Genomic DNA, 22219 nt, shown 5'->3' with positions numbered 1-22219 from the left:
TATAAGAAAATGAAGCAAAAAATAAAAAATTCATAAAATGGGAAAAGTCAATATGTTTACATCATCTAAACAAGTTTGCAATTATATTATACTTGTCAAAATCTTTCTTTTCTTTTTTTTTGTCAGTCATGGGGCTTGAACTCTGGGCCTGGGCACTGTCCCTCAGCTCTTCAGCTCAAGGCAAGAGTTCTACCACTTGAGCCACAGCGCCACTTCCTCAAAACCTTTCTAAAATTGTAACATTAGGATATTAAAAATAATTGCTTAGGAAGACAAAAAGGAAGTGAATAGAAACAATCATGAAAAACATTTAGCATTAACTTTCAATATTTAATAGGTCAAATTCTGTATATTAAAATAAGAATAGAATATGTATTGCATAGCTGAGCCCAGTTCTATACCTTCAGGTTCCTAGATGCCCTGCTTCAAGCCTTCCTCTCTGGTGGAAGGTTCTGGAGTTGCCCTGTTTCTATTTTCATTCCAAAGGAATTTATCAACTTCACAAATCTGGTAAGCAGCTGTGAATTCATCATATTTCCCAATGCTGTTATATGACCATTCATCTAAGTAATTTTTGCGATAAAATATTCAGATAAGAGTCTATATATTTAAACCTGTTGGTTATAGTTTAGTCACTTTAAAAGCAGTAGTTGTGACTAGAGGTTCAATCAGATTCTGCTTGATTTTCCTGTCAAGGCATTAATAATTATGTATTCCTCCATCAGAAGGTATGAAGTATCTTTGTGCCTCTCTTTTGTGATATTAGAAACCATTGATATCCAACACTAGGGTTCCTTAATTTGGTGAAGATTCCAAAATAGAGCTATTTCACATCCATTCATTCTTACTTTTATATTAGATGAAATAAAATAGAAATAAAATGTAAAGTATCAATATACGCATCATTCTTATTATTTCTTATAACTGATAAAATTCAAATTGTAAAGGCACAATATCAGATTCTCTTTGAGCACAGGTAAGCAGGCTCGTGTCTTCATCATTCATTTGCAATTCATTTTAGGGTCACTTTTATGGTATCTCATACCTTAACTCAGTAGCATATTTTTCAGTTCTTATATTGTTTAACCTCTAGATAATATCTGGCAGAGGTATTTACCCCTATTTTTTTACTTCTCCTCAAGACATCATATTTACTGTTATTCTACTTTATTTTTAAGGCCCTTTCTAGTCTCCCTTACAAATTTCTCTTTAATGTGTTAATAATGTTGGACAGACCTAGACTCCCAGATCTACATTCCCAACCTGTGTCTCCCCAGAATTCCAGAATCTTATATCCTCTAGGGGGTGCCATTTCCACAAAGATGCCTAGTAGCTTCAGATTTAACATAGTCTCTTCTCCCCCAAATCCCCACCCCTTATAGTTCCCCATTTCAGGACTGCATTTGCATTCTCAAGTTCCATCTCTCCTGCATTTCCAGTTTCAAAAACTGTCCTTAATCTGAGCCCTTCTCACCTTTAGAGTCTAGTATTTTGCTTTTCTGTAGCCCACTCTTGAATTTCTGCTTTAGCAAATATAAGGTAGAAAATTATGCTTGTCATATTAATGCCTGCCATCAGGAAGAAGATTTTATGCCAAGAAAATTCTGGATCCTAAGGGATTGAAAATACAAAGTAATTATAAATTACAGATTCTATTTTTGTGTTTTGTAACATTTAAAGTATAGTATTATATATATATATATATATATATATATATATAAAACATACATACACACACACACACATATATATATAATAAAGTTTTCATTATAGAGGTCCTTCACATCTTTGGTTAAGTGAATTCCTAGGTGTTTTTTTTTCTTTGAGGCTATTACAAATGGAGTTGCTTTCTGATTTCAGCATCACACTTCTCATTGTTGGCATACAGAAGCTATTGATTTTTGTTGGTTCATTTTATATCATGCTACTTTGCCAAAGTTTTGTTCAACCACTCTGGAAAGCAGTATGAAGGTTCCTCAAAAGGCTAAACAGGCTGGGCACTGGTGGCTCATGCCTGTAATCCTAGCTACTCAAGAGGCTGAGATCTGAGATCTGAGGATCATGGTTCAAAGCCAGCCAGTGCAGGAAAGTCCGTGAAACTCTTATTTCCAATAAACCACCAGAAAACCGGAAGTGGCATTGTAGCTCAAGTGGTAGAGCGCTCGCCTTGAGCTGAAGAGCTGAGGGACAGCGCCCAAGCCCAGAGTTCAAGTCCCACAACCAACCAAAAAAAGAAAAAAAAGCTAAACAGGAAGCTCCTCTATGACCCAGTAATTTCACTCCAGGGCATTTACCTGAATGACCACAAACAAGGCCACACTAAAGCTACCAGCACAACTATGTTCATTGCAGCATTATTTACTATAACAAAGATGTTGACTCAACCCAGATGCCCCTCAGTGGATGAATGGATTAAGAAAATGTGGTATGTTACACAATGTATTTCTATGCTTCTATCAGAAAGAATGACATCTCCCTATTTGTAAGGAAATGGAAAATTTGAAAAAGATCATATTAAGTGAAGCCAGACCCAAAGAAACATAGGCTGCCTGGTTTCCCTTGTTTGTAATAATTAGCATAAGTCTAGGATAGTTCTAGCAGAGGATAACAATAACTCAATAGCTCTGTACATATGACCTTATGAAATGATGCTAATTGAAATGGGACTACAAGATATGGAAACAAGAGGATTTTTTCCCCTTAGTGTAATGCATGCAGTTATTTATTTTTTCTTTCTTTCCTCCCCCTTTGGTTTATCCTCTGTGGTCACTATTTTTTACTACAGTATGCTTTGTACTGTATATAAGTTGATCTGATTTGGGGATGGGAAGGGAAATTACAGAAATGGCGAGACGAAATTCTAAATATGTCTCTCCATTATCCATTTGTGTTTTCATGTATTTGTTATTTGTATCTTATTTCATTCAATGGGATATGAAGCTGAGTTTAATGTGAACATCAATAGCTGCATCTTTTTCTTATTTACATTTGCAAAGGAATGTAAATATTACTCTGATGTGTAATATTTGCTGCAGGAATTTTACAACTACTCTTATGTACTGTCAAGGGACAACTACTTATAGTGTCAAATTTAGTCTCATTTTTTGGATCTGGTTCCATCTTGCCTAATCTAGGTTCTGAACTCTTTTTGCCCCTTGTCCCTCTGAGTTTGTGAAAAGCTCTTTGGGACTTCTCTTCTCAGCTGCCTATTCCAGAAAGAGAATTTTGTTAGGGGAAATTACCCACATGCCACAGTGATGTTGAAAGCTTCTTTCATTTAAGTCTGTTGCCTAAAAAATTCTTGCTACATTTGCTATATCTTCCTACACTGATACCTTGCCTATAAATATAAAACATTTTTGCATGTAGGTAATAAATCCAAACTTCTGTCTGTTCTTCATGGGTGGGTAAATTGAGCCACACCACTCTTTGTCAGTATCAATAGGTGAACTCTTACAGTGTATATAAAAATTCTTTTTCAGTGTATAATTTGATGAGTGATATGAAATATATGAGTGATATGATAGCATATTCTCATAGATTGGGGCTTTCTCTTTGGAAGTGGTCATTAGTACACTTGAAGCACTTCAAGTTAAGTTTTGATATTTTCTGTCCACCTAAATGACTCAAAGCAAACCAATTAAATATTGGTTTATTTTTGTATTTATGTTCACCTTTTTTAAAAAGAAATTTTTGTGCCAGTACTGGGGCTTTGACTTAGGGCCTCAAGTTCTGGCTTAGATTTCTTGCCATACCTTATTAACAGTTGTTTCTATCCAATGACTAATGATTAAAGCATTATCAGCAATTGATTTATAATGAGAAAAATTATATAAACATTTGAAAGAGTGCCTAGTTTGATAAAATTTCTTTTCAAAGGATCCAAACTCATAACTTACCTACTGCTAGCATCTCCTATGCAATTTAACACACACACACACACATTTAACTTTCTCTGTACAATTAATTGGAAAAATAACTATGTATATTTGCATGCCCCTTACCTGGTTAAGGATCAATCCAGTCACAGTAGAAGAAATGAGGGCACCTATCATTCCAATTACAGCTGTAACTGCTTTAAGAAATCCATAATATCTGGGCCAAAACAAAGAATATATTAACATTGTTATGCTATTTTTCTTCTACCTTATTTTTTCCATCCAATTTTTTTTGGGGGGGTCTGGTCATGGGGCCTGAACTCTGGACCTGCATGCTGTCCCTCAGCTCTTCAGCTGAAGGCTAGTGCTCTACCACTTGAGCCACAGCATCACTTCTGGCTTTTTTTCTTTTTGCTTATGTGGTGCTGAGGAATTGAACCCAGGGCCTCATTCATGGAAGGCAAGCGCTCTACCACTGAGCCACCTTCCCAGCCCTCATCCAATTTTTAAAAACTTAAAACACCTTTAGAGTCTCTAAAATATTCAGGGTCCTAGGCATTGTGTGTTTTGTACAATAAGTACAGTTGTCCAGTTAGACCTATATTTCCAGAATCTTTTGTCACTAAATGTGGCTGCAGAACTAAATTTAGGCTGTTTTTGGATATGAGGAGAAATAATGTGTTTTTCTCCATCTCCTTCTTAAAGCTATTGCTTGTTATAGACTTCTTCCATCTTTCCAGGGCCACATGCTGAGAATAGTGAAACTTTTCCCACTCGGAGCCTTTGACAACTTATTTCTAGATTATTTGATAAGGGTATATAAGCTATTTCATTTGATCGTTTTACTTTAAAGTCACTTTGTTGAAGCTTTGTTCATGAAACAGTGCATTGACAAATTGTTTAAGGAAAAGCATAGAGATAAAAAATGCATTATTATTTAAGAAACGTGACAGTAAATGACCTGAGCACCCAATTCTAGAACTGATGTTTATATGGTCTTTTTGTGAAAGACAACTTAAAATATTTATAAAGAATTTATGAAAGTTTTGTTTTCTAAATTCTTCATTTGGACTATTGCTTAGAAGAAACTCCATGTTTTATATGCTGTTTTTAAAAAAAATTACCAATTGCTACTCAGTGACTTTTAACTTCCTTTTTATATGTTTTTCTATGTACCACCATGCCTGGTTTGACTTTTCACTTTCTTAATGGAATATTTTAATAGATAGTTGGCAATTTTAACCATATAAATATAATATAATACAATATATTAAACATAACAATATATATTCAAGATAATATTATATTTAATTTTATGTATATCTAGGTATCTGTTTAGAAATAGTGCACTGAGTACAGTTGTATAAACCTCTGGGGACAGCATCTGGGATGTTAAAACAGGAGAGATGTAAGTTTAAGATCACCCTGGTCTACAAAGACTTTGTCTCCAATGAAAAAATTTTTTTAACTTAGGAAAAAACAGAGGATGTTATCTGAATGGTAGATTTCTTGTTTACCAACAGTTCAAATCTGTGTTCAATCTCTATTACCTTAAAAAATAAAAGGAAGAAATCATGGATTACCTCAAGTCACAGAACAGGTTTATGCTTACATTATTTTCAGACTTTTATTTTATAAACAATCTAACTGAAAATGTTTCTCTCTTTTTGACATGTAGTAGGAATAAAGATTCTTTTGTTTTTCCATTATTGATAGTTTCCTGACTCAGCACCAAGTATTTGAATGGCCACCATTTCATTAAAGTTATTTAGTATCTATCAAAATTATTACACATTTTTGGTTTTTCCTGATAATGTCTGAATTCATTACTTTATTTACAAATGTTAAACAATGTTTTTGCATTTCTATAATAGATGCTACTGGTATGTCATGTATAACTTTTTATATATTACCAGATTAAACATTAACATTTTCATTGGTACTTTAAAAATCAATTTATATGAAAGAGCTTAGTTTGTTATTTTCCTTTCTTGTAACAACATTGTAAAGTTGTGCTATCAAAGGGCTAGCTGACTACCATGAATTGGTGGTCTCTTTATCCATAATTCGGGAAGATAGGCCAAGTACTTCCTGAGTAGCTAGGATTATTAGCATGAGCCATCAGTGCCTGGCAATACAGTAATAATATAGTTATCATTTAAGGCAAAAGATAAATGACCCCCATGTTTTCAGTTAATACTTGATGCAAAGACAAAAATCACAAATGAAATTCCCAGAATTGGAAAAAAAAATAGCAGAATTTGCAGCTCTTTTCTCAGAGGTGGTGTCCATTAGTGGTTTGGGTCTTAGTGACCTTGACTGCTTTCTGCTTTTTTTTTTTTTGGCTAGTTCTGACCCTTGAACTCAGGGCCTGGGCACTGTCCTTGAGCTTCTTTTGCTCAAAGCTAGCACTTTACCACTTGAGCCATAGCACCTCTTCTGGCTTTTTCTGTGTATGTGGTTCTGAGGAATTGAACCCAGGGCTTCATGCATGCTAGGCAAGCACTCTCCCATCTTTCCAGCCTGCTTTCTGCTTTTTTATCTAGACTTTTCAGTTTTCCAGCTGAAATTAGGCAAAAATTTCCCCATCCCATTTGAAGTTTTCAACTTACTTTACAGTTGTTAAGACACTGTTAGATTTATAACTTAGAATATCATCTAGTAGACTAAAATCATTGTGCAATATCCCTTTGTTTCTAGAATGGTATCTTGAAACAAAGTCTATATTTTTTCTTATAATCTTTCTATTGTATGTATTTGTTTTTATTCCAGTCTCATTTAATCTTTTTATATTTCACGTTTTTCTGATATATTTGACTTAAAATGATCTTTATTGTTCCTATGTAACTATTTACTTTTTTTTGCAGGTCCTGGGGCTTCATCTCTGAGCCTGGTATTCTCCCTGAGCTATTGCTCAAGAATTGCTCTCTACCACTTGAATCATAGCTCTACTTCAGGCCTTTTGTGGTTAAGAGTCTCATAGACATTCCTTCCTGGGTTGGCTTTGAACTGCAATCCTCAGATCTTAGCCTCCTCACTAGCTATGATTACAGGTATTTCGCTGTTATTTTAATTGCTTCTCTTCTACACAGTTACTATCCTTCAATTGATTCCCTCTCTCTCTCTTCTTCTCTCTCTTTCTTTCTTTCTCTGTCTCCCCCCCCCCCCCACACACACACACATATACATACTGATGCCTAATATAAATGAATAATTTGACATATAGCCATTAGTGCGATATCATGTATTCACTTAAATTACTTATACTCTACCAACTATTTTGTACTGTTTGTTTGTACTATTGTATTTATAGTGTATATTATATGTACTTTATACTTTGTAAGTACCACTATTTTGTTTTGTGCATTTAGTAATTATTAGTTTTTTCCTAGTATTTTCTTCTCAATTTCTTTTCATTTGTGTCTTTGCTTCACTTTACTTCTGCCTAAAGAATTTCCATGTCGTAATTCTTTGGTTGGAGGTTTGTAGATGAAAGCTCTTCGTTTGACTTTAAATTCTCTTGTTTTATCATAATTCTTGAAGGATTAATTCTTTGCTGGATTTAGACTTGTAGCTAATAGGGATTTTCTTTTGCTTTTAGAAATGCCAGTTGAATGGTTTCTGGCTTTCATTGTTCGGCTGTGAAGGCAGCTGTCATTCCTATCATTTTTGTTTGGAAGAAGTGTATGTTTTCTATGTCCATGTGATTTTAGATCTCTATTTTCTCCACATACCAGTCTCTAGTAATTTTATTCTGATGAATAAAGATCTTATTTTCTTTGTAGTTCTCCTATTCTTAAAATTGCTGATGATATTTTAGTGGCTGTGCTTCCTTCACAGATTCAGAGACATTCAGAGTGCTGCCACTCTGAACAGAGATTTCACTGCTTTTTCCATGAATAGTATTTGCATTCTGTGGTCAAAGATATAAACAATCCTCAGTGTCAAAAATTTTGAGTGCTATAACTCCTCTGAAAATCATTATACATATACAAGATAGAGTACTTGTTCAATTATTAGAGTAGAAATTGAGAGCTTTGTAAGCCCTATACCTAACACCTTTCATGTCCCTAATAAGTGGCTATTAGATACGGAAAACATAAGACGGTTTTCTGGATAATCCTCTTAATCTTTAGCTGCAGCAGTTCATGATAAAAAGCATTTTGTAAGCGTGCAGTGGTGTTACAATTTTATTAATTTTTATACTTAGGTATGGTATGATTGAATAAAATATGAAAAAACTCAATTATCTGAGCTATGGTCTGTCAAATGTGGTAGGGATAGGGGAATTCAAGGATGTGTAATCCATTGACCAGTCAAAAACAACTAAAATTAATTAAAATATTTGTAGCAGCCTTCCTCCAACAAGAAAATGACAGACTTTTTGATCCATCACAGAACATCTTAAGAATCCATTGTTTAATTCCACTATTGATATTACCCAAAGAGATGGCAAAAATTACAAGTGGAACCATCATATGATCACATACTCTCACTTTTAGATGCATTCAAAGGCAATGAAATCAGTATGGCAGAGGGATATCTGCACTTACATGTTCATTGCAGCATTATTCAAAATGGACATGATAGAAAACATTTCAAATATCATTGATAAATAGATACAGTAAATGTGGTGCATATACAAAATGACATAGTAGTCAACCTTTAAAAGGAAAGAAATCCTGTCATTTGGAGCAGGACATTATTCAAATGAAATAATTCAGGCACAGAAAAATTCCACATAATCGCACATACAGTTGAACTCCCCAAAGCTGAGAGTAGAATGCTGGTTACTACAGTCTAGGCATAGATGGGAGGTGTTGTTTAGAGAGATGTTCATTAAGTGACATGAAATTTAGGTTAGATAGGAGGAGTAGGTTCAAGCAATCTATTGAACAACACTGGTTAATAGCAAGGTATAGTATTCTTAAAAACTGTCAATATGGTAGATCTTGATTTCTCTCACCAAAAAAATGGTAAGTATATGCAGGAAGGAATATGCTAATTAGCTTCATTTAATCATTCCACAATGCAGCCATACTATACATAATAAATGCACACAATTTATTTGTAATGAAAAATAAATTTCAGGGAAACCTACCTTGGAGCAATATCCAAAGCATTTATAAGTGGTCCAGCTAAGCAAAAGCTGGTTGTGGCATTAGCCAGTGTCAGGAAAATGATAGTGCTATAAAAGTTGAAACTCAGGTAAAGCAGGCACATACTGAAGATCACAGGAGAAAGAATTCCTGGGAAATGAGTTTGACAACAATATTAGGCTCATGCTAAATATGGGGATGAAGTATCCTCTAAGTATTTGAATATCCTAGCTGTTCCTTACCTAGTATGGTGAAGAGTTTCCGGATGGTAAGCAAGTTGAAAATATTCCTGGATAGGAAGTAGTCTGACATATGACCTGCTAGGAGACCACAGATGCAGGCAAACAAATAAGGGAGGCCAGACAGCAGCCCATTCTGAAGAGGAAATGTTATTTGGAAAATGGGGTGATGGGTAAAGCAGTATCACACACAATAATCTTTTCACCAAGTTCAGTATCTACAATGTGTACTTTCTAAAATTATTGGCATACACCATCAGATTTCCTGCTGGGGTCTCATGACCCTATGTAAAAAGAAAAATAGTTTTGAGGTCAGTTACATTTGTCACAATCTATCTATATTTTACTTTTACATTCACGAGACCTGAAAACTTTGGGAAATCAGGAATAGTATATTAGGAACAAGAAGTGCTAGCCCCGGGGAAATTTGCACAGATAATAATGGTGACCGTCTCTTGCTCTAAATCAGCCATTGTAAATCCTTACAACAACTACTTGGTTTCACAGAAGATAAAATGGAGACAGTGAAAATTTACAGGACCTCAGTGCTATACTAGTTCCTAGCCTGTGGAACTGGTTCATTACACAGAGGGTCAAAGTGGCAAGCTCAGATTCCATTTCTAAGGAAAATTTTCCCTGGCTATTTTAGAATCAAACAACAGGAAGTTTAAAGAATCAGTGACTCTCCATGTCAGAAAAGCAGTGAGAGTATTAGTCCTTTCAGAGTGAGACTCAGTCATGGATTTATCACCCAATGTTCAGTGTATTACCTAAGAAGAGAGCATCGGTAAGAGCTGACCATAGTGGCAGGGCCTAGGCAAGTGATTTTCTTAGAATGACTCCAGTGCCTGAAGGGAATGTTGGTGTTGACTTAAGTAACATATAAGGGCAAGCATACACTGAAAGGAGGTAGGAGATACATGAGAACCAACATGAATGTGTATTATTGGTGGAGTACCAGACATTATATTTATAACAACATCCTCTGTTGTAGACAATGTTTCCAAAAATCTCAAAACCATGAGCCTCTAGGGAGAGAGCACTAGATAAACAATGTAGGGAACAGGAAGGAGCTCAGACTTTTGGTCATTAGAGATAGAAAGAAGTAGAGTTCTTCACAAAGTTGCAAATGAGGACAAATGATATACTTACCTTTTTTATATCAACATGAAGCTTGGTGCTGATAAATGTTGGCGTATATGTAACCAAGAGGGTATTTGTCCATATAAAAGCTGAACCACTCAAGAATATGGCCCAGAGTGGAAGAGACTTAAGCATAGCCTTGATTGGTAGAGATTGCCTACTTGAGCTGGCCTGGAAAACAAATAATTGCTCATTGTCAAAAGATAATAAGATAGGACTTGCTTTGTTTGGAGTGGGACGTAGGAGATGTCAAAACAGAGCACTGTGTTCTACCTGCTGGGCGAGAGAAGATATGATGTATTCTTTTTCACTGATGCTTATACATGGGTGATCCTTGGGGTCATCATAAACCAGAACGAACCAGATAAGACATAGAACACAGCCACAAGCACCTATAAATGAGGTACAAGTTATAATCGGAAATTTCTCTCTATAACACCATGGAGTTTCTCTTTCTCAAAAGGGCATTTTGTGTGTGCATCTATCTGAGAACCTAGATGTCCTTTTCACTGCAAATAAGGCTCAAAATTTTTCCTTGCTCTGTTAGTCCTCACCTTTATAGAAATGGTAGTCAACCTCCTGGCCTTTACTGACTGCTAGCTTTTGCATTTCTCCAATTATTTGACCTCTCTTGGGCCCTTAACTTTTCAGATTCTGCATTGGTTCCATGATAAGAAAAATGGAATACCTGGGCCAGCTGTGGCTTGATAATCATTCAGATTTGAGAGCTCAGCCTTACCAAGTTCCTGAGATATAACCCAGGCTTCAGAGATTATTCAAATCCTATAAATATGTACCAGATCATCTGTTGGTTTTTTTTTTTTTGGGGGGGGGGGTCTGGTTGTGGGGCCTGAACTCGGACTGGACGCTGTCCCTCAGCTTTTCAGCTCAAGGTTAGTGCTCTACCACTTGAGCCACAGCGCCACTTCCGGCTTTTTTCTTTTTGCTTATGTGGTGCTGAGGAATCGAACCTAGGGCCTCGGGCATGTAAAGCAAGCACTCTACCACTGAGCTACCTTCTCAGCCCTGTTGGTTTTTTTTTTTTTTTAACATTTTACATTAACAATCTCATAATAGAGAATCTTAGAATAGTTTGTAGTATTTGTACTTAGTTTTGGAGAAATACATTCATTTATTTTACAAATATGTTTATTATGTACATCACTATTCTAGATCTTGAGCAAACAGCAGTGAATAAATTAACCCAAATCTTTGGTTCTGAGGAACTGACTTTTTCAAGATGATGAGAAAGAGATGATTTTTTTTACAGTCCTCAAATTTCATATGGTATTGTCATTATATCTTATTCAGAATGAGATACAAATATTATCTACTTGAGGTAATAAATGGTAATTGTGTGCTAATTGAGCCATAAGCATTATATTCTCTAAGGAGCTAGAGGAGGAGGCTGGGGTTGAGCTGTGAAGTGAATCAATACTTAATATGGCAAGGAAAAAAGGTTAGATCATTAAAAAAAAAACAGAAGGAATGGTTTTAAAGACAAAGTTCAATGAATGTAGGACAGAGTCTAATGAGACTGATGACCAAACCTGGAAACAAGAGTCAGAAGAAAGTGCTAAACATAAAAAAAAATTGTACTACATTGTACTGTAAGTAAAAAATGTCCTTAAAAGGAAGTAAGATGGCAGCCAAACAATAAGGAATTGCTCTAGCTCTATCTAACCAAATAGACATTTGGGTTCCTAATACATACTGCTCCCCAAAAGATCACCACCAACAACAAATATATAAACAAGCAGAGATCCAGTACACTGGATCCAAGAAGAAATACTTCTAGAGACATCATAGTAAAAAACATTAGGTATGAGTAACAAGGAACTGAGCTATATTATAATGGAAAGAAAATCAGAATCACTGCAGACCTCTCCACACAAATTCTCAATACAAGGAAAACCTGGAATGGTATAATCCAACCACTGAAGATCAACAACTGCCAACCCAAACTGATCTACTCAGTGAAGTTATCATTTACATTTACAAAACCTTCCATGACAAACAAAAATGAGAGGAATTCATGATCACTAAACCAGCATTACAATGAATTCTAAAGGAAGGAATACAATCTGAAGAAAACAATCAAGAAACACATCAGACAAAAGTTACTAGAGGATCAAATTAGTAAACACAGGGAGAAAAAGCAAAATACAAGAAATCAACAAAATGGCAGGAAATATGACATATCTCTCTATAATAACCCTACATATTAATGGACTCAATTCTCCAATCAAAAGAAAAAGAATAGCAGATTAATCAAAAAACAAGATCCATCCAATGATTGAATTCTGTTTTGTGTTATTTGTTAAATGATTAATGCTTCTACTAATTATGAAATATGTATTTTAATATATTACCTATATATCATTTATTGAATAAATGAAAGATATTAATTTCTGATCTTAGATAAAAGAATTCAGATACAGACAAAATAGCATATCTTTAAATATACAGAACCATCAAGAATGTCATAAAGGCCATCAAACTAACCTATAATAGAAAATAGCCCTATTGCAAGAGGAAGGAGGAGGAAGAAGAGTAAGAGGAGAAGGAGGAGAAGGAGGAGGAGGAGGAGCAGGAGGAGGCGGAGGAAGACAAGAGAAGGAGGAGGAGGGGTCCCAAGCATAGGGTCTTTGCTTCCTCCATCACCCCACAAAAAGTATATATAGTATAATTTTTAAAAAAAATTACCAGCCTCCCCCAAATGTATGTCTTTGATATGACCAACAAAGAATTAGTGAGCTTGAAAAAATGCTAATGCATATTTCTAAAAGTGAATTGCAAAGAATCTGACAAAAACAAATAAAGGACCATGAAAAAAATAAAATATCCAAGAACTATGGAGCAATTACAAGAATAACATACATGTAGTGATAATATCAAAAGTAGAAGAGAAAATAGAACAAAGTAAATATTTGAAGCAGTAACAGTAAACTATACATAATGGAAGCTTAGAGAACACCAAGAAGGATAAATACCCAAAACTTTGCACCAATATGTATCATATTCAACTTGAGCAATAATCATCTCCCTAAAGGAAGACATTGTCTTGAGATGTAAAACACCATCTACTTAGATTTATTTAACATTATTGGCAAGGACAAATAATTTAGATTTATTTAACATTATTGGCAAGAACAAATAATTTAAAAATCTATATTAGATTTAGTTTTGCCTACTCCAAAATGACAGGCAGATCATTTGACATCATATGCTCTAGTAAAAAAAATATGTTGCAGATCCATAAGTCACTGCCACTTAAGTCCTATTCTCTCTTCTCAGCAATAAGGAAAAGGCATATGAGACACTGTACTGTAAAGCTGTTGTCACAGTATAACATATACTGCTTTCCTTTGAGTTTCTTGGACCCTCCTGTGGTAACTGCAATTCACTTTCTAGTATAAATGATGTTGGAATATCGATACAACACGAATACCGAAGGTCATCCAACATGAATACCGAAGGTCATGCAACATTTGATCAGCATCTTTGGGGAGGTATTAAAACTTTTTCTGGCATGAGACTGAAACTTTATGTCCCTGTAATTTCTGCACTTTTGATTTAATTTTTTTAGCACCATTAGAATTTGAATTTAGACTATGTGCTTGCTAGGCAGGCACTCTACCACTTGACCCATGCTGTAGACCCCTTTTTGAGATAAGATCTTCCGTTGCACTCAGGACCAGCCTAGACCACACCCTCTAATTTGATCTTTCCTGTGTATCTAGGAAGACAAGCTCATACACTGTGCCCAGCCATTGTGTTTTCCCTGTAGCCAGGATGGCAGGTGCATGCCAAGTATTCAGCCATTGACATGGAGTCTAACAAAGTTTTTCCTTTGACAATGATTTTAAACAACAATCTTCCAATATCTACCTCTCAACTAGCTAGGATTACAAACTTGAGTTACTGTGCCTGGCTTCTATTTAGTTTTTAACTGAAGATCAGGCCTGAATTTCTCTCAAAATACAAGACTTCTAGGTAAGACAGTCTCAGCTGTTCAACCAATTTCATGATACAGGGTTTGTGTCCTATTTCTACACTGTCTATTCCTTGCTACTGATAACCAATGTGGATATTAAGAGAAATGGCATTTTGAAGTGTGGAGTGTTTTCACATTATGTCTCACTATGTGAACTGGAAGTTTTCTGTGTATTCCCCTCATCTACTTTCCTTCTCCCTTCACAAATTTGAGAATGACATTAGAAAAAGTAATTTTATAATTCATTTTGGTAGCATCAATTCTTAACTTTTTTGTTGTATTCCAATTTGTGTAGCTAATTTTTTACTGAAGAAATTAATGGGTTTGATTATAAAATAAGTGCTGCAGATAATTCTTGGGGTATTAAGTATAACTAGTACATAATCTTTCAGAAATCTGAGAAGTTAATTATGCCTTGTTTGTAATAAAGTTGTTTGAATGTTGGTGCCGTGTTTGAATGTTTTTACTCTTTCCTATTGTGAAGCTTTTCACTTTTAATATTGACTCATATATAAAGTGTTTTTGTTTTATTTTTTCTTCTTAAATTCTGACCAATATTATGAGAAGAGACTCACCAAAAATATAGAAGACCATGGGCCAGCCCAGAAGATCACAGATGAATCCAGACACAAGCATGACAATGAATGGTGCCAACAGGAACCCTAATCAAAAGGCACCAAAAACAAAGCCCCATTAAATTAATATAAGCATTTGAAGGAAGGAATGTATCTTTGCTATAGTAAGGAACAAGTTCCTATGAAATAAACGTGTTAGCTTAACATTTATCAAAAGGAAAGGATAAAATATTTACTTTTCTCCCTTCTGCTGTAATGCTTGATGTAAGCATGCCTCTTTCCATTCTAAACCATTTCCCTATCTTTAAAGGATGAATAAGGAATAGATGTTTCCAAAGTCCTTGATAGTTCAAAACATACGTTTCTCATGGCATGTGAAAAGAACATGGCACCATGATATGAAATGGAACTTCAACTATTCTAGACCTTAACTCCTTACCTGATAAACAAATAGAGGTAAGTCGGCCTCGTTCTAGGGGAGGAGCCCACTTAATCCACATTTCATGCTGTGCTGCTGTTACTGTCCCCTGTAAGAGGAAAATGAGGACATTTTACTTCTGATGGTTACTGTGAATCTAAATCTTTTTAGTTGCACCTTATCTTAATACCTGAGCCATCCCCTGGGCTACTCGACACACAATAATCAAAGTCTTGCCAACTTGAGCTGCTGGTGGAGTGAACAGGGAGAGCACAGAGCTGAAGAACAATGCAGAGCCAACCATTTTCTTTATAGAGTATATTCCAGATAAGTACCCAACAGGAAGTTGGACTGCAACTGCTCCATAGAAGATGGAACTGAAGATGATGCCCTGGATATCAGGGCTCCAGTTATATACAGGATTCTGAAAGAGAATGGGAGACATATCAAACCATAAAGTTATATGGGAGTGATATTATGTGATATTTAGGGATTCAAGTAGTATGGTCTTTCTGATCAACCCATGTAAAGTTACTACTTTCTCCCTACTTATTTTTTTGTCACAGGACCACTTTCATTCTCTTATAATGTATATAGATGGTTGATATAGAGCTAGAGGGATATATGTATATATTTACATATACATATGTTTATATGTGTATATACTATAAGAGAATAAAGCTATATATACACTATATATACTTATATACATATACACACATACACATTATAAACATTACATAGCACCATGCATTCTGCAATCACTTCCTCTTGCCTTTTAGCTTCCTCTAACTTCCTTCATTAACTTGAGCTCATTTACAAAATAATCTTTCCCCAAATATACACTGTTCCCAGGGAGGAAATGGCAGAGAGAAGATCAAAGCATGAAGAGTCTTCAGTCTGAGGTATGGATGGGTCAATAAAAGAAAAAGACCACATCTCTTCATATGTATGCTTGGCTCTCATGTACTTTATTTTTCCCAGAAGTGGATTCCCTTGTCAATTTCTAATTAGGAGGCCTCTACAGTTTCATTACATTTTTCAAGTTGATAAAAGAAATTATGACCTTGGTGTTGGGACTAAGAAATAGGTTGTATATATTTATAGACATACAGTTCTAGAAGACAACGTTTCTATGGAAGTGTCTAAACTTTCTGTTAATTGCATGATTAAGAAGACCATATCAGAAATTAAAGTTTTCTGACTAAAGAGTAAGTGTGATTTTGGTTCATAGTAAATAAGGAAATAGGAATCAGTCTATTTGATCTTTTGTTACACTTACCTGGTCCTTTGTATTTATCTATTTTTCTTCCTTTCTCAAGTCCCTATCATCTTATTATAGCTGTTTTCTATTGAAGGCAATGTCACTGCTAAATGGAGATGGACTTTCATGGGGAGATTTGGTAGGAGTGCCAGTAGAGGGATAGTGAATGATAATGGGTAAGGTGCGTCCATATAGTAGCTAGGGGATCAAGGAGGCTGCAGATATTTTTTAATTGTGGAAGAGGGGGTACCCAGAGAATGAAGCAGAATGTCCTGCCATGTTTTTCTAAATCACTGGGAGCACTAGGGAAATTATTATATACACTTCTCTACATCAAGTGTGCCAGAAATCATTTACCCAACTTCCCATGGGTATATAAACAGATCACTCAACACCTCTTTATCTTATGGAGTAGCATCACTTTCCACAGCACAGCATGGAAAAAGAGCCCACCTAATGGATTGAAACCACCAAGCTTAGACTGAAATGTATGCATATCAGAAGGACAATCTTCAATGAGTATTTCTCTATCCAATGCATCAAGTAGTTATCATTGAACAATATACTACATATGTAAATATATAAATTACCCTATAGAAACCTTAAGGATACACATACCTACATTTGTATGGGTATATATAAATTAATAGGAAATATACAGTTATCTCAATACGTAAGATATGTCACATGCTTATTTATGTCATTACTTGCAAGAAAGACCTGGATTTGAGCTTCTTTTTCTAGTTACCATTGCATTATCAATAACATTTACTCTCTACACAAATTAGCTAACCAGACAGGATTTTAAACTTAGGACTTAAAGTTGTATCCTTGATATACCTTTACATAATCCAGCTCTGTTTTTGTAGATGTGTTCGTCAAATCCTGAGGATCTGTCATGTTCACCATAGCCACCATTGTAAGGCTCAGACATATGCGCTGGGCCATTATTACAAAGTTGCAGGCATGCAGAAGGACAGCCAGGCAATAGCGAATGGAACAAAACCCTGGAACTTGAGACAGAAACAGAAAGCTTTACTTATTAAGACAGTTGAGGTGAAAATGCTCTTTAACTTTAAGAAAGACCACCCAGAAATTTGGAGGCCTTAATAATGAATTAAAATTGTATTATACTAATGGTTTTTGAGAAATTATAATATAATAGGAAGGTGTGTAAAAATCTCACAGCCCAGTAAATTATAAGTCCAATTACAATGTCTCAGGAAATTAATCTCATATTTATTTTAAAAAGACTCGAGCTGGGTACCAGTGACTCATGCCTGTAATTGTAGTTACTTAAGAGGCTGAGAGCCGAGAATCATCGTTTAAAGTCAACTTGGGCAGGAAAGTCTGTGAAGTTCTTCTCTACAATTAACCACAAAAAACAGTAAGTGGAGCTGTTCCTCAAGTGGTAGAGCACTACTAGCCTTGAGGACAGAAGCTCAAGGACAGAGCCCAGGCCATCAGTCCAAGCCTGGCACTTGTACATGTGCACGTGTGCACACACACACACACACACACACACACACACACACACACACACACACACAAATTAACTACCAAAAATCCAGAAGTGAAGCTGTGGCTCAAGGGGTAGAGCACTAACCTTGAGTGAAAAGAGTAGGGAAGAGCCTGGGCTCTGAATTTAAGCCTCAATATGAGCACATGCATGCACATGCATGCACACACACACACACACACACACACACACACATACCTCAACAAAAGCCTAGGCTTTCTCTTCTTTTTAACAACAACAAACATATCTTTTCTTAAAACAAACAAAATCCCTGTTCTGTTCTCCAAATTTATAAGAATACTCCGGTTGAGAAACATTTCCCAATGGAAAGAAATGTTCATTAAGAAAATATAATTCCTTCCTGAGATAGATATCAAGCTAGAGTAATGAATAGTGTTAGTGTAATGCCAAGGAAATACACCATTGGAAGAAAGTAGGGAGTCAGAAATATTTAGGGTTAAATGTTTTTGAGTAAATATGCAAATATAATTCAGCAGAGGAAAGTAAAGTCTGTTTCAGTGAACAGTACTTTCTCAAGACAAATATGAATGTATGCTTACGAAAAAGACCTTCACATAAAGTTTATAGCTGCTTTATTCAAAACTACTGAATGTTTTGAAAGAATAAACATATGGTGTAACACAAGGCATATTTGTCAGAATTAAAATGGAAGGAACCACTGTTGCACTCAACAATCTGGATGATTCTCAACAAAAACATTCTCAGCTGAACACGCTAGACTCCAGAGACTGCATATTATAACTATCTATTTTTATGAACTTCAAAAACAGAGAAAATGAATCTACCTGGCCTCCACCATCTCCAAAGCCAGCAGAGGGAAGCTCCCTGATGTTCCATTCGTGTCACACGTTGAATCCCTCTAACTGCTTCCACTCTGACCTCTAGACCCACACTTAAAACAACCACGTGACTCAATCAGTCTCACCTTTCCCCCTATTTAAGATCAGCTGAGGCTGGTTACTACAGGCAGGCCTATAATCCCAGATACACAGGAGGTAGAGATCAGGAGAAGCATAGTTTGAGCTTAGCTTGGTTAGAAAGTGAGATTCCCTTCTCAACTATAAGAACCTAGATGCTTGTCATCACACAAATGTAGAGTGTGTAAATAGGAGGATCAAGATTCTGGACACCCTCTCTCAAATAAAAGTATAAAGGCCTAGGAGTATGGTACATGTGGTAGAGTATCTTCCTAGCAATTGTGAGGCCATGAGTTCAAACCCCGGTACAACCAAAAAGAAAAGAGAAAGATCAGCTGTGGTCAGGCACAAATTTATCTTTTTATGATTACTTTGTGTGGAGAGTCCTTCTCTTCTAGTTGTCCATAAACTAGTTTGGCTAGTTTTTCTCAACAACACATCTATTACAAACAAGTAAGCGTATTGGCTAAAATAAAGTTAAAATAAGTCATTTAAATTATTAATTAATTCATTTAAAGTATGAGTAATATGTCAGGAAAGATAAACTAGAACAAGCCCATAGTGACCATAAGATCCTTAAAACACAAGATGAGCACTGAAAACAGATTTTGCTATGAAGATATTTGATCTTATGAAAGAGGACAAAAGGAGCAAAACACTAGAACCCTAAAAATGGGAAAGTACAATATGAGGGCCTCTTCCAGAATGATTACATGCCAAAGAATTCCTGGGTCAATGATAACCACTTTGAGCAGAGAGCTGCAAAAACTATTTGTGCTTAAGTGACCCCTGGAGCAGAGCAGAAGGAGGAAAAATGCCCCTGAGAAATTAATCATCAGCTAGCTCTTTCTTTAATGTGGAACCTAAATCCAGCCTTGAGGACCTTTGAAGAAAAAAAAATCTCAAACCATACAGAAGTATGTGCACATACTACAAAAAGAAAAAGCTTAGTAAATTTTCAACCAATTGTTATCCAAAGATGCGGGGACTCAAGTGTATCATGCTGCCTCTCTTCCTTCCACAGATCTGGGTCCTTCTTGAGGATGCAGCCTGGTATTCTCCACCAAATGGCAAACTGAGACATGTACAATGGAAATAGCAACTCATTTAAAGTGTTAATAACCAGAGTATACAGAAGCTTTTTAGTTAGGGATTTTCTGATTTTTTTTTTTAAATCTCCTTTCTTGAACATTTCTAAGAATTTTTATGTTTTTCCCCACAGAAAAATTCTTTCACATGGCATATATAAGCTATATAATTGGTATTTTATTGAAGAAGAACTTTACAGTATGACTAAGAGTAGAGAGCTACCTTTCTTGGGACGGAGCTGGTGATCCATTTGCTGCTGTGGCTTCTCTTCTTGTTGATGAATTTGGTTCCCATCCACTGTGGGTACAAAGACACTGGTATCAGTGCAATGTAGGGTAGCAACTCACCAAATCCCACCCAGTACTCCCCTGATGTAAAACCTGCATCAAAGGGCAGTTTGCTCTATTATACCAATGCCCTTTCACCTCCACTATGTGTTGCCTCTGACATTTCACTTGTATGATGTTTTTGGGTTATAGAAAGTATACAGAAAGCCTGCATATACACTAGCCTGGGTGCTAGTGGCTCATGTCTCCAATTCTAGCTACTCAGGAGGATATCTGATTATCCTGGTTTGAAGCCAGCTTGAGAGAAAAAAGAAAGTTGATAACATTTTTATCTCCTATAAATCAGCATTAAGGTGGAAACGGAGGTGTGGCTCGAATGGTAGAGTGCCCACCTTGAATGAAAAAAGTTAAAGGACAGTGCCCAGATTCTGAGTTCAAGCCCCCCTACCAGCAAAAGGAAAAAAAGAATATAGAAAACCTGGAAACCATAGAAAAGAAACATCTCTCTTAGCCCAAAATATTATATACAGTGATGATATCGCTCAAAAGGGAAGGGAAAGACACAGACTTTATTAAACAGAAATTGAGGGACCTCATTACCAAGCAGACCTTTCCAATAAGAAATACTAAAGAAGTCTTCAAGCAGGAAGACTGCCATTGGTTAAAAACTTGTACCATACCAAAGAGAAGAACAAATAAATGTGAAATAAGACTTCTGTATATTAATACATCTATTTGCTTTTTCATATCGCTCTCTTGCAGGGGAGAAAATAATTCTGCACATCCCTGTGTGGCCCTATGGATAGCTTCAGCTTCTCTGGATAAAGAAACTTCTATAGCTAACTCTGTACCTGCCAGTCTCAGTGATGAGGCTGAATTAGAAGGAAAGCAGCCTTCTATCAGGCAATCTCTTATCATTAGAATTCAATGGCAACATGGATTTGGCCAATCTAGACTTTGAGATTTGACTGTATTAGTTTTTGTGACACTAGATCCTAAGACTTAGATTGCAAAATATTTTTGAATGAGCATCATTGTTCCATTGGAACCTCTTTGGACCTGCTGTTTATCCTAACACTCCCCTCCACATACCACACCAATGTACCCCACTCATACTATCCAGAGATACTTATAAACCATATATAAATACACAACTCCCACATACACACAGCTTATATAAACAGTCTAGGTCCCTCTCTTGTTTGGCATATATCCACTTAATAAACACCACACACACACACACACAAACAGACACACACACGCACACACACACCAAACACACAAATGTAATAAGACGTACATATTATGTATGCATGTACAAATTGCACACTACAGACCAGATACACAACACCCTCACATCCCATGCACATAGCTTACCACATACATGAAAGACACACTTATTCCCACACTTGACCACTAACACACCACACCACTTATACATAACACGAGAGCCACACGTTTTTCTGTGTCCTTATGCACAATTATTTACTCCTAAAATGTTGTTTTTCTTACCATATACAAAGCCTCAGAAAAGAGACATCTTTTTTCCCCAAACTATCCCCATACGATTAAATATCTTCAGTAAGATCAGGAAAGGACTACCCCCCCCCCAAGTCCTCAGATTTCATTGTTAATTTCATTCAGCATTTCATAAGAGTACCACTAACCTGATTCAGAATGAAACAGCTATTCCTCTTTCTCCTGACTTTTCACTCAGCTTAACATAAAACTGAATTCTGAATTCTGAATTGCTAGCTTCACCTGTAAATCCTA

The 22219-nt window shown here is 35.9% G+C and overlaps 1 protein-coding gene across 2 annotated transcripts in view; it reads right to left on the bottom strand.

Moving 5' to 3' along the window:
* Window positions 1-22219, bottom strand: part of LOC122111051 (sodium-dependent phosphate transport protein 1-like) — a 23744-nt gene extending 1525 nt beyond the window's left edge. The window contains exons 1-12 of one of the 2 annotated variants that reach the window (XM_042683727.1): window positions 22114-22219; window positions 20382-20456; window positions 17454-17626; window positions 15540-15773; window positions 15371-15458; window positions 14932-15018; window positions 10633-10751; window positions 10369-10530; window positions 9220-9352; window positions 8980-9127; window positions 4005-4095; window positions 1475-1611 (exon numbers count right to left, since the gene is read on the bottom strand). In XM_042683727.1, the coding sequence (XP_042539661.1) occupies window positions 1477-1611; window positions 4005-4095; window positions 8980-9127; window positions 9220-9352; window positions 10369-10530; window positions 10633-10751; window positions 14932-15018; window positions 15371-15458; window positions 15540-15773; window positions 17454-17626; window positions 20382-20409 (1398 nt within the window). In that variant the 5' untranslated portion in view covers window positions 20410-20456; window positions 22114-22219 and the 3' untranslated portion in view covers window positions 1475-1476. Of the gene's footprint in view, window positions 1-1474; window positions 1612-4004; window positions 4096-8979; window positions 9128-9219; window positions 9353-10368; window positions 10531-10632; window positions 10752-14931; window positions 15019-15370; window positions 15459-15539; window positions 15774-17453; window positions 17627-18938; window positions 19051-20381; window positions 20457-22113 lie in introns of those variants that run through there. The other variant, XM_042683726.1, reaches the window with a different exon arrangement.

This window comes from Dipodomys spectabilis, unplaced genomic scaffold (genome assembly GCF_019054845.1).
Source record: "Dipodomys spectabilis isolate Male_0828 unplaced genomic scaffold, ASM1905484v1 ptg000085l, whole genome shotgun sequence".
NCBI classification, from domain to species: domain Eukaryota; kingdom Metazoa; phylum Chordata; class Mammalia; order Rodentia; family Heteromyidae; genus Dipodomys; species Dipodomys spectabilis.
Note: the sequence above shows the minus strand (reverse complement) of the source record. Positions and strands in the feature narration are given on the sequence as shown.